The sequence below is a fragment of the Argopecten irradians genome, chromosome 4, assembly GCF_041381155.1.
Source record: "Argopecten irradians isolate NY chromosome 4, Ai_NY, whole genome shotgun sequence".
Classification (NCBI taxonomy): domain Eukaryota; kingdom Metazoa; phylum Mollusca; class Bivalvia; order Pectinida; family Pectinidae; genus Argopecten; species Argopecten irradians.
The window spans coordinates 27,768,763-27,782,717 of NC_091137.1; the positions used below are offsets into that span (position 1 = coordinate 27,768,763).

General features: G+C 34.1%; 1 protein-coding gene across 2 annotated transcripts; it reads left to right on the forward strand.

Annotated features, from left to right (window-relative positions):
- Nucleotides 1-2,281: 2,281 nt before the first annotated feature.
- Nucleotides 2,282-11,135, forward strand: LOC138321156 (toll-like receptor 4). 2 transcript variants are annotated; one of them, XM_069264615.1, is made up of 2 exons: nucleotides 2,282-2,330; nucleotides 7,069-11,135. In XM_069264615.1, the coding sequence occupies exon 2, from the start codon at nucleotides 7,086-7,088 to the stop codon at nucleotides 9,660-9,662; it is 2,577 nt and encodes an 858-aa protein (XP_069120716.1). In that variant the 5' UTR covers nucleotides 2,282-2,330; nucleotides 7,069-7,085; the 3' UTR covers nucleotides 9,663-11,135. The 2 variants fall into 2 exon arrangements, with proteins under 2 accessions (XP_069120716.1, XP_069120715.1); XM_069264614.1 differs by having other exon boundaries at nucleotides 2,292-2,413.
- The last annotated feature ends 2,820 nt before the right edge of the window (nucleotides 11,136-13,955 follow it).

Consider the following 13,955-nt stretch of genomic DNA (forward strand, 5'->3'; position numbering starts at 1 on the left):
GTCTAATACTTAAATTGTTAAATGGTTTACAGTACATATTGAAATAAAGATTCGTTTATGCGTTATGAATGATAATTTATTGCCACAATTAAATATAAATGATGAAAGGCCAGTTTCGCAAATCACTTGTGTGGCTGTGGAATTGTCCTGTGGCGGGGGAATGGTTGTCGTTTTAGATTGAATACTCAGACTTCTTCTTCATCTTGAGTCCTTAACACGACCGCTTAAATGACCCCAGGCTCAGCTTTCATTCAGAAAATTAAATCAAAATCAAAGCAGCCATAGATTATGTATTTCATTATCTTCGGCTAATTTGTTCGTCAGTGCTCATATACCCGTCTTTCATATTAATTTTTATATAGATTCTTCCCCTTCTAAATTTGTTAACCTGACATAATGACATATAATAATGAATTAAAAAAATGATGGGGTAGGTAATGTATAATCGTAGAAACAGGATGATAAAATTGCATACTATCACAGGAAAAATATTATTCTGTTTGAAACTACAGGTTACTTTTATCACCAGTCCGTTCAAAACGAGGACGTGGACAACAACATAAAGGCCCGATCACTGTATCGGATATGACCTTTATAAGAATGATGTAAAATGATGTACCCTATTTGGTACTTACTCGAATCACTATCAGTGCATATTTCTTTGTCCACATTCTGCTACAAAGTTTCGCCTGGTCATACGACAAATTTCCGTCACCCTCACACCCACTTAATTTGACCAACTTAGCTTTGTTGTGCTCTTCTTGACGCCCCCCCCCCCCCCCCCAAAATGAACTTAGTTACACGAATATTTAAATATCGGACAACTTTTTTTAATAATATTCAATTTCGTAAACTGAAATTCTCCTTCATGATTTTTGCAGGCAGCGATTTTGATTGGGCCTATCTCACTAAAGGTCACCTGGGCCAATGACCATGACACTTAATAGGATGGTTGTTCAGATACTCTCCATATTCCAAACGTTATTAGTGATTAATTTACATGAATCTGTATTTTAATCAGAACTTGCACAGAAAACAGATCGTAACAAAGAGACCCAAATCGGTGGGATGTCATGTTTCTGCATCCATTGCCATTGCTTACTTAAAACTTGTTTAAAAAAGGACAACAGCTAACATTTTACTTACACGTTAACCTTTATAATTTTCTACATTTCTGCTTCTCCCATTCTAGGCCAAAGTGCATATAACTTCTATTACCAAAACATTTGTAGCCATGTTAGTACTCCCGGTGCTCACTCTCAAAGTATTAAACAATAGAATACTGGCCTCTATTTTAGTTATTTATATATAATTTATCGATCGGAAAACGAACAAAAAGATATTACGACCTCATTGTATGGAGGTGGTAAAGTTTCCATGAATGAAGAAGAGAAAATGGTCACCTCGGTATAAATATAGAGTTAAAGTTATGGGATAAATATGTTCCTCAACGCGTGACTGTTGTTTATCGCTATATCTTAACTCTCGTTAGTTAATTTTCAATTTTCTAAATCTTGAAAAGTAACTAACTCGAGTTTGATTAACATAATAAACAACAATCACTTGTTGGGGAACCTCTTTTTCTAAAATATCCGTCTTGGTAAAAGAAGCTTGGTGTTCTAAAAAACCGCTATTAAATAATAGATCTATAACGTCACACAAGTCATAACATCAAATCGAAATCACCGTATGACTAGCCTACCTTTAGAATTGTATTTTTTTCTGTATAAATAAAATCAGAGTATGATGTGTATCATACATAAGATATCACTTTGCATAGTGTTCAGTATATCTATGTCTTAACATAATTATACTCTTAATGATTCCCATCTTTTTAATAGTAGGCATACAGGTTGTATAATATACACATTATTTAAAATAATAAAAAGTTGACATAAGACAATAACCTGAAGTTTTTGTTAAATCTATAGATTATCATTATTTCAAAGCTTATCAGAGCAATACTTAAAGCTGACAATGCAAGTTAAAACCATGCATTTGAAATAAAAGAAAAAAATATAACGAAATCATTTTAATGATTTTAACTTGCATTGTCAGCTTTAATGCAGATCGAAATAAAACGTTAGCGTGAGACTTGAGCGTTTATGTAATAGTTCAAACACCAAGACTTTGATATCCTTACGCTTCAATTTGTTCAATTTGACAGATAGGTATATAGTTACCCAAATATCTTCTTTCATTTTTTATCGATTATATTTCAGGTGTTCCCTATCCAGATAACAGCCAAGTGGGTGCTAAATTCCTCTCATTTTTTCATGTATATATTCCAGTGCACATATCGGAGAAACCAGTCTGTGTGTCCTAGAACGGTGAGTGTCAATTATATCCACTACTAGTCCACGAGTCTACACGATTACCGACCTAAATATGGCCGCAGTAAGAGTCATATGTGGTAAGTTTTCATTGTTCTTTTTTGTCCTTAATTATTGTAATTGTTGAATATTGAATGACTCGAGATTCTACTCTAGGTAAAATCGTATCCATTGAAGAAAAAAAAGAGTCTTATTGACTTCCTTGTTTATTGATTGCATATTATTTGATTATATTCATTTCAGAACCGTATAACAATAACAGTTAAGTGCAGCCGGTGTATAAATTATATCAAAATTCCTATGTAGAATATAAAATAATCAATAAACCAGATAAATGCTATTTATTATTGTTTCTGAACTTTTTGTCACTTCTCATTGGTCAAAAATACGCCACGTGATCACCGATAAAAAACTACATATAGAAAAAACTGTATTGCACAGTTATTTTTAAATAACATTATCGTCAACGTTACCAAAACGCTTTGTGTTTATGAATCTTTGAATCAAACGCGCTAAGTTTGAGACGTAACCAAACAATATTATAGACGACGTCAACGGTACCAATTCCTATAAAAATGATGATGACTTCCAGCTGATGACCAGGCCTAAAGTTTACTGGCCCAATATACATATGTTTTCATTTTTGTTTTTGTTTTGTAATCACAAACATATATAATGATCAAACATTGCACCAATGACCTAGAACAAGATGACATACGTGCATTTTGACATTATTCCATGCAGATAAACGTACGATATCGAACAGTCAAAAATCGTCTTGTGAACATATCTGCCATCTTGAAATAGTCGCAATTGTAAAACCGACATTAACCGAAGCATTTCATATATAGGTTCAAAGGGACCTGGCACAAATTTCTAACCAACAGAATATATATGTGTGTATTATAGTAAGGGTATGAACTTTACGGTAGAGTAAAACGAACATATCTTTATATTACGTGTTTTCTTTTTAATAAACGGGCTCTCCATATCAGTGACGCATATCTTACCTTAAAGAGAATTAATTGATTTATGTATATACTGTTGGTAAGAAATTCGTGCCAGGTACGTACCTGTGTAAAGGCACTGTGTAAAGTGTACACATTTTCTACACTAGCCGCTAACATGTTTGATTCTGTTTTACCCGTGAGAAGTCGATCGGGTCACGACAATCACAACAACACTGTATGGTAACGGGATCCGGCCCCGGTTGTTTGGTATCTACTTCCGGAAATATCGTACCTAAACAAAGAGAGGGGTAGGTGCTAAATCGCTTTAGAAAATCGATAGTATTTCATTTGTTTATTGAAACCTATCAAAAATTAGAACAGTGAAAGCTTAACATTTTAATATGTCCAACAATTGTATGTGAAAATGAAAATAAAGTCTCTCAGTTTGTATTCAAACATGTAACCTGGATAGTATTTCCATGCAAAACGGAGAAAAATGCGTGAGAATATGAACATATCTCAAGATATCGGATGCATTTTTGTTAGATTAAGATGTTGAATGAAGAATTAGGAAAGAACAAAACTATATATCACTTCAAATTTATCATTAATACATCTTGTGTGCCATAATCGATGATATTTAGTGAGCAGGTTATGACTAGAGTGTACGTGTTTGGTACGCACAAAATTCCGGTTTGGTATTCATTAGTATACGGTTGGGTATAACAACCTGGTTACAGATTTGAATCACTAATAAAAACATAGGATAACTTTAGGACAGTATTATCATTTCGCGCAGTAAGATTAACATATTACACAGCAAGAGCCGATTTATAATTACCACCATAGAAAACAATTAAATTTATATATATGTAAGTTTGTGATCCTGTGTTTGGTAGCTGTAACATATATACAATATGTAGCTTCTTCATATCAAAGTATATATCGGGGAAAGCCGGAAAAAAACACAACACCCTATAACAAGTACGCGACAATCAATTATTTTAAGCATTTTAAATACAAATCAAGTCTTAGACACTTTTATGCTTCCATACTCATGCGTAATGTTTACACATGATATTTGTTTGGTTATTTATATTATTTTTTTCATCCCCAGGGGAGGAGACACATTATCTTTGTGTTCTATTAACAGATACGCATTTTATAACATATAAAATTAATATTGATGTCCTTACATTTTTAAACCAATTTATTAACATTATAATCTCTCCAGTGATGTTATCTACAGGGCGAAACGAACGATGTTTATTCAAGTATTCATTTTTATGAAAACAGCTTATATCCAATTCTTCATGATTTACTGGCTGTGGTGTCATTTCAGTTGGTCGACTGCCCTACCTCTATTTAAACCGCATTCCTATTGAAAAGAACAAAGACGTATATGAAATCCTTGGAAAGACGTTTCATCAGCAATTCCTCAAGGATCCGTGCTGGGCCCACTACTGTCCGTAATATTCGTGAACGATCTACCGGAAATGTATATTTATTTGCTGATAATTTATAATTATAAAATCATAAAGTGTTTCGTACGAAAGTAGTCTGGCAAAAAAAAAAAGAAAAAAAAAAAAGATTTCTTTCGTGCGTCCTTTTTTGCTCGTTCGTTACTTTGATCGTTTGTTCGTTCCTTCAGTAAATCGGATTTTATTATCCCCTGCGAAACGCGTTTTCTGTGTATATATCAGACAAATGCCATAGTTGTGCCTTTTGCTATTGCCAACCTTCAATTTTTGGTATTATTTTTTGTAGTCTTGGAAACTAGTCAAAACACCAAATTAGTGTTTATTTTTGTCACCGGCTGGTGATTTTTTTCAGTTTTACAATACAAGCATTAATAACTCTTACTTTGAGCTTGATATCTGGGTTTTCATACCAACTGTGAAGCGCGGGGATTATGCCACGCTTTATTTGCGGCTCCCTGTTTGTGATTCAAATTTTACTAGGTTGTTATACCCAACCGTATACTAATGAATACCAAACCGGAATTTTGTGCGTACCAAACACGTACACTCTAGTCATAACATGCTCACTAAACATCATAGGTTATGGCACAAAGGACGTATTTACGATAAATTTAAAGTGGTAGATAGTTTTTGTTCTATCCTAATTCTTCATTCAACATCTTATCTTAAAGAAATGCATACGATATCTTGAGATATGTTCATATTCTCACGCATTTTTCTCAGTTTTGCACGGAAATACTATCCAGGTTACATGTTTGAATACAAACTGAGAGACTTTATTCTCATTTTCACATACAATTGTTGGACATATTAAAATGTTAAGCTTTCACTGTTCTAATTTTTTATAGGTTTCAATAAACAAATGAAATACTATCGAGTTTTTAAAGCGATTTAGCACGTACCCCTCTCATTTGTTTAGGTACGATTTTTCCGGAAGTAGATACCAAACAACCAGGGCCGGATCCCGTTACCATACAGTGAACAAGCGTTTCGTACATAGGCCTGAAGCTAGTATCGATCGGGTCATGTGATCTTTTCCAGAAATCGAGAATTCCCGTAGACTTCTTTTTTATTATCATTTTTTTTTAAAATATTTCTTTTTCGAAACTTCACAGTTGGTGTCAGTTACATCTCTTAAATGGCTTTAGTCAAATTCTATGCAGAGGGAACAAAAAAAATCCGAAAAGTCACTTATGTTGTGCCTTTAAACTTTTAAATTTCACCATAAACATGGTAGGGGAGTAGGAAAAATAGAATGACAATCATTGAGTCATTGAATAATGAATACGTTTGGTGTTTATTTTAAATTTCCATCTATGCTGTGACTGTGTCCTGAACATGGAGCTACAGGTGTACATGAACGTGTATGCATTTACAAACACATATGTACCAGGTGCATATAATAAAAGCGTTTAGTGCAAAATTGATGTTTTTATTAAATTAAATATGTTAAAAATCATAATATCATAACTGTCATCATGAAGCAGAATTTACAGTTTGAGGCTTATTAAGATTCACACTCAATTCAAAATGTAAAAAAATCCAGAAAAATGATAAAACAATTACAGCATTTTGATTTCGGTAAAAACATGGTTTCAATGTATATCGACCACAGAAAAACATCGACCTCAGACTACGCCTTCATTTAATATTTTTTCTTTTGTCGATATAACTATGTATCGACCGCATCAAAATGTTATACAATGTATTTGCATAATGTTTGAATGATCTAAAACTACATTTTGTATTCCATTCTTCTGTGAAGATTTGAGCTGTACTGGTCAGTGACCAATTCTCGCCAAGTACCAATTTTCCTCATCGTATTTGCATTTATATTTATGATTACACAGAAATATTAAAGTTATAGTTTATGGAAACCTGAATGGTAGCATCTCCCATCAGAAGATGGCGTTATTCATGGAAATTCGCACAAATACGCATGTGATGGCGTGAATGGGTACTTGGCTCAGATTGGTCGCTGATAAGAACGCTAGTAGACATACATCTGTAAATCAATTACTTGTTCTGTTTTGATTCTAAAGCGGCCCTTCCTTACCGTATGCGTGCGTGTGTGGAGTGCATGAAGTGTTGTCGTTCTTGGTCTTTTTGTAATAGTGGTATCACTTGTTTGCTTTAAATGCTATCACACTGAACTATATTGTCGCAGTCCACTCGGTCTCACTATACCAGCGAAAAGCAGGTATGCCTGTGCCTATCTTTATGCGAACTACTATGCATTGGTGTAATATTATCTAATACGTATGCCAGATTTATATTAATAAAATCCTTTCTTTTGATTTACAGTTGCTTTAACTGTGGTGATGATGGTCACAGCAAATGGACATACTGGTATGTCAGATCATCAACACTGTGTATCGGATGTAAGATGTCGATGTAACGTGTCAGATGGTACCGGCTTGGTAGCCGATTGCTCCAACCTTAATATGTCCAGTATTCCGAAATTCTACTCAAACGTCACCAAGATTTTATTACAGAGAAACAATATTAAACATCTCAAAATAGAGGACAGACAGTTTCCAAGATCTGTTTTGTACCTGGATATTTCAGAAAATAAACTGGAAACTTTTGTTGACAATCCATTTAGGAGCATGGATTCTTTAGTTTACCTGGATCTCAGTAACAATTTATTAAAGTACATGCCAAATGTTTTTCCAAGGAACGTATTCAAAGGATTGAAAAGTTTATCATATCTCAATTTACAAGGTAACAATGTGTTAAATACATTACATCCAGATAATTTGTCATATCCAGTGAGTATAGGAGATATTGCGATGCTTACGACATGCCTACTGGACGGGGTAGATCAAACAGGATTTCCAAGCGAATTCAAGGATCTACTACACCTAGAAGTACTAGATTTAGGTAATGAAGCAGCCACTTGTGAATTACCGATCTTACGATCTAATTACTTTGAGAACGTGACATCTGTGCGTAATCTAAGTTTGTCTTATTGTCAGATTCGCTTTATTGAAAACGGAACGTTCCTCAAGCTCACTCAGTTATACTTTTTAAATGTATCTAACAATGACAGACTAACATTCGGCGTGATGTCAAACTTGACGAGTGATTTGAAGGCTTTACCCATCCATACCCTAGATATAAGTAGGATCCATTGTGACTATGGGCCAGGAACTTCGATATATGTAGCTGATGTCGTAAACTTGAGGAACCATACATACCTTACGAGATTATACTTAAACAATAATAGATTGTCTCTTCCGGAGTTTGGTGTTATTTCGTTATTACCAAAAAGTTTACGATTCATTTCGGCAAACAGGAATAGACTTACATTTGGTTCTTACGTATTTGAATTTGCCAGCGCTGTTAATTTAGAGTACTTTGACGGTAGCAGACAATACATATCGCATGACCCCGACACTGGTTCTATGGATTGTGATGACTGGAGGGCGCCCCCACCTAAATTTAACCATTTACAAGGAAGTAAATCAATCAACCAAAACCGACTCTTTTCATATAAACACAGTAATAACATCTGGCAGACGTCTTCTGCGATACACACCAGTTTGACACAAGCACGTACATTCCCTGTTCCAACTAACCTTAGAGAGTTGATTTTCTTTGAATGCGTGTTAGATTATGAAATAGGAACTGTTCCTCTTGGGCCAAACAACTTAACCCGTGTTGACCTTCATGGAAACCTATTACACTCTTGGAAAGGAACAATGCTAAACATTAACAAGGTAAAGATTATTGACGGATCCAATAACTTTTGTACATATATATCAGATAGTTTCTTTGACCATTCTGAAAACTTAGAAGAACTCCTTTTACACGACAATCTACTGGGAAATGTTCTGAAGACCGATGGAAATGGAAACATTTTCCGTCGTCTCGTACACCTGAAAGTATTGGACTTATCATGGAATAGAATTCAAGAAGTTCCAAACCTTTTGCTTAAGAATCAAAATGAACTTCAAATATTAAATATTAGTAATAATGAAATGCTCACATTCGACCTAAAATTTGAACACATGAATAATTTGCAATACTTAAATCTTTCTAAAAATCGCCTATCCCTATTAAGCAAACAAACCCGGAAACAAATAGACGGTGGTAGGAGTCATAATCTAACAGTTAACTTATATGGAAATAAACTACAATGTTCTTGTGAAACACTGGAATTCCTGCAATGGCTTGGCGACAAGAGGGATAAATTTGATGACTTTCAAAGATATCAATGCCAATTCCCAGATGAAAACATCAGGAATTTTTCAGATTTTGAAGATGTTGTGACAGACTTAATGAAATCTTGCCACAAATATACTGGTTTGATAGTGGGCGTTGCTGTATTCCTAGCCGTCTCTTTGATCCTCTCTGGTATCGTATATCGTTATCGATGGAGGATAAGGTATGTATATTATATGACAAAATCAAAATATATGGAATACGTCACTTTGACTACGAACAATGACGAATATCGCTATGATGCTTTTGTATCACATTCTGAAGAAGATGAATGCTTTGTTTATCAAGACCTTTTGCAAAATCTTGAAAATACCTATGACTTAAACCTGTGTACACTCCAGCGGAACTTTCAAGCAGGAGAATCTATTTTTGAACATCTGGCAACAGCCATTCGGAAGAGCAGAAAAACTATTGTAATAGTATCCGAAAGCTATATGAAATGCAGCATGTGCGAATATCAATTCAATATAGCTCGTATGGAGAGCATTTATGCGAGGAAAGGGGCGTCTGTTCTGTTCTTGGTGTTCTATGGTAATGTAAGACCGGAAGACCTCCCGCTGACGATGATGGACCTGATAAACAGAAACTTCTATATTGAATATCCGCACGACGAGCAGGGGAATGTTGTTTTCTGGAGGTATTTGAATGACATTGTAAAACCTCCCCATTGAAACTGATAAAGTTTTAGTTCCCTTGATAGTATTACTTTACCTGTAATAAGGAACGATTCGGATCATTTTGCATCTAGTTAAGGTTTGGACGCCTCGTGATTGGCCCTGCAGGTAGGACGTTAGAATTGTACCCGCTGCCTCTATTGGGTGATGTTAAGGCGACTGAATTTGAGATTCGGTTGGCGTTCGCCCCTTTAAGGTAGGGTCTGGGTTCTGTCTGCCGTATAATGTGACCGGTGGGGTGTGTTGCTCGATGTCTTCTGTGGCATTCTACAGTGACATAACACAGTAAGAAATGACAAGAGTTCCACTATACAAGACGATACAACACGAACATACCAATATCTCCAAAAACACGCATCTCTCATATAACACATCACATACACGGGAGACCGTCCTTACATGACCCTGGCTGTTAATAGAAAGTAAAATACATAAACCAAACCAAACATTGCATGACACTTTAACGCTGATCATGGTTTATTTGTTTTGTATGCAAGTAAGGTGGTAAAAGTGACAAAAACCTAGACCATTGTCCGGTTTTTACTGTTCGCCTGTAAGCTAAAGCATGTTCTTAGTGTTTGTCGGCAAAATCAAATGTTCAATAGAACAAGCATTTTTACCTTAGTCTAATTGTTTCGTTTGTGAGTGATGAGATATTTTGTTAATCATTTAATAATTTCTAGGCTTTAATGATTTCGGTTTTGTATTGGTGTAGCTCGTACAATAATGTATAGATAGCTTGATTATGTAAGGATGGCCTTACTTCTATAGGTTTTGTATACTGATGATGAGTACCGCCGTAGTCTCGTGTGTTCATAATAGTCGTGTTTAGCCCACTTAGAACATTGACGAATACTGTCCGCATTATAGTGCTGATTAACGGTTTTGGACACTTGTAAGCTTGCAAGGTTATTTATTACAGCGTCAGCTTACCCATGAAACATAATGTTACGTATCAATCTACACATTAGAATAGTGAAGTCATCGTCCTGATTTAAGGTTTAGGACACCTCATGTAACCTGACGCTGATATCGCATCATGCTGTTTAGTGTAATAGAAGTTAGGAGGTAAGACTTGCATAGAACTTAGAAATTTCACAATTCCTACTTGTAAGGTTATTATAACAGCGTCAGCTTACCCATGAAACATAATGTTACGTATCAATCTACACATTAGTCAATATTCAATATAATGAAGTGTGTATATTCTATAGAGTATGTTGATGGAATGCGTTAACAGGGAATATCGTTTTGTAAAGCTTTGTAATAAGAAGTTTTGTTTCATATTATAACCGTGTTTTGATTGTCTTTATAGTATGTCCAAACATATTTTGATTGTATACATACAAATGTTCCTGTGTCAATTAATACGTTACTTTGCAACCTAAATTTGTACTTAAGATATTAATATCTTATTTTTTAATCGGAGTTTTGAATGTTTTAATTTTCAAATAAATTGATATAATTTAAGTTGGTTTTCGTATGTTTTTTTTGTCAAATTCTTCCTGGTCAAGAATAGTGTCAATTAAGGACGAAAGTTGCCTCAATAGGAATGTCATTTGAGTAGTAAGTGAGAAATAATGCAGTGGTCCACAGTCATGGATAGCTATATACAATAATAATAATATATTTTATCGTCTCTGAGATAATTACCTAATTAATAACTAATATCAAAATAATAAAATAATTCACTGATGACGTATCAAAAAATAATTACACAATTGGATCTACAAATCATAAATTACTAGAATGATTTTATCGACAGTAAATTACTATGAAAGGACCAGCTGCAAAATGGGTAGACAACATATATAGTACTTTTTAACGTACATGTAATTAACAGTATACGTAGTTTTTATTGGATACATACAAGTGTTATCGCGTGCACTCGTCTACAAAATTTGGAAATGACAATACATAAAATAATGCCCTTCAACCTAGAAATAAAATGTGCGAAATAATAAAAAGGACTTTTATATTTCACAATTGAATTGAAATTTGAAGGCCAATTTAGAATCAATATTTCCAGATTTTCAGTAGTTTATGATAAAACATTTCAAACTATCTTTGATCAGTAGTATTGTTTCTTGCCACAACAAAGTACTGTTTGAAAGTAAAATACAGAGTACAATGTAGCTTGCATATATGAAAGACAAACCTTGTTGTTGGTGGTGTTTGTTGCTGATGATTCTCATATGTCTAGGTATTAGGGAAATAGTAACGAGATCGAGTCATTTCGGATCAATTACTATGGTTTAGCATAGTGTTGTATAATCAGCAGTGTCGATATCGAGCATCGATCTTTGACTTTCAATTCGAAGATAAATTTTACCTTTTTTTACACCTTTGTTCACTTATGCTGCCTGGTCGTTTATCTGATGATAATGATAGTGTACACATTACACTAATCATCAAAACGTCACACATGAAATATTCACTGGTTGCCTAATATAACACTATCATTACATGAACCATACTTCTCAACATGAAGGAGATGATTAAAGATATTTTGTATTGAAATTTAAGTCAGACTAACCATACAATGCATTCACATTTAAAATCAATAATGTCGTTTGTCAAACAAATAATAACTCAAAATCGAAAAAAACGGCAATCGCATTGTATGTTCGTAAACTAAAACAATAACTCAGGATACATGTAAAGATACATACATGTATATACATTTACACCACAATACATTTTATATTCTAGCGTCCTATTTTTAGATCTTTTAATAAGTTAATTACACGTAGCAAAGACATATACACATCGGGATGTGTTATATTTCTACTTGACCGCCTAAATAATATTTTCAGGAAGTATTTTCCTGATTCCATTTCTAACACATTTCAATGATAACTTTGACTACAAACATCTTATCTGCATTGAGGAACTTTCAGTCCTCAAGTACTTTTATACAAACAAACCATTGTGTATAATTTCCGTAATGGTCCTTGAAATAATGTTGAGGTGTATAACGGGATGAAGATATTCGTTTTTGAACAACGAAATAAAACATACCATTGTTATTGAATAAAGATGGGGTAATATCCCCCAAATATTCGCAACTTTTGTCCGTGCAGTACAGTATGCCCACGTATACATATGGACCTGTATATATATATATTATATTATACACAATAAACGTACCCACTCCTAAACATTGATCATCATACATGTATGAAGTTAAACACTAGTTGCTAATATACGTTGTAATACAATCAACATATTATGTGAAATAAAAGAAATACTAATGGCGGGTCAATTTTCCGGAAACTCTTTTTATGCGGCTTAATGACGATGACATTCCGCCGTCAAATGATTTGATAATATTAATCCACCCAACAGTGTAAGATATGCGCTTTGCGATACGTACCTCACAAATGTGCGATTTGTATGCGATTATGTTTTTCAAGGATTTTCAGGACTGACGACATCAAATCCATTCCAAATCTTTTATTCCTTTGTGTTTGGAGAGCGAGCACCGCGAGTACACTGTGAATATTCCATAAGGAATATTGATGTTCAGTTTGCAGATTGTCCATTTATGGTGTCAAGATATACTGAGACTTTATCATTAAGGAAGTCTTGTTCCTTCTGTAGATTTCTTATCTTTTTGATACCGTAAGCATCTCTGTAGATATACATTACGGCGTCACTTTTGGTACAGTTTATATCTCTTTTTGATACCACAAGTACCACTTATTTATATCATTGTTTGATACCATATGGTATGTCTGTATGTATAAATTACAGCATCACATTGAACTAGATAACCGCTTTAGCCGGTCTTGAACCCGCATAGAGAAAGCAGACGAGAGTATCGCCAGCTCGTGAAGATGTTGTTACCCACCGCACCAATCGGCAACCCAACCATCCAATGACATATTGTGTTGAGTATGACACGTAATATCATGATATTCTGGCCAGGAGAAATCAAAGATATAAGTAAGATAAAAAAATAACAGCTTTTGGATTGATTTTATTATATAAGTCAAATTTCTTTAATTACAGGCAAAAAACTTTTTATAATCACATGCTAAACAGTATATTTTATCTTAAAATCGTAAACAATAAGTGAAAGACTAAATTTTATGTCATCTCAGTTTCGTAACAGAGAGCAAAGTGACCGAAGCTATGTTTGCTGTACTCAAAGGAATAATAATGGAGACAATATTAGTTGTTAAATGTCATTTATTAATGACTTCTCCAATATTTCAAGTTTGATAGAATAACATCATGTGTTATTGATAAACATCAATAAAAATAAGATTGGAGAACAAATATTTG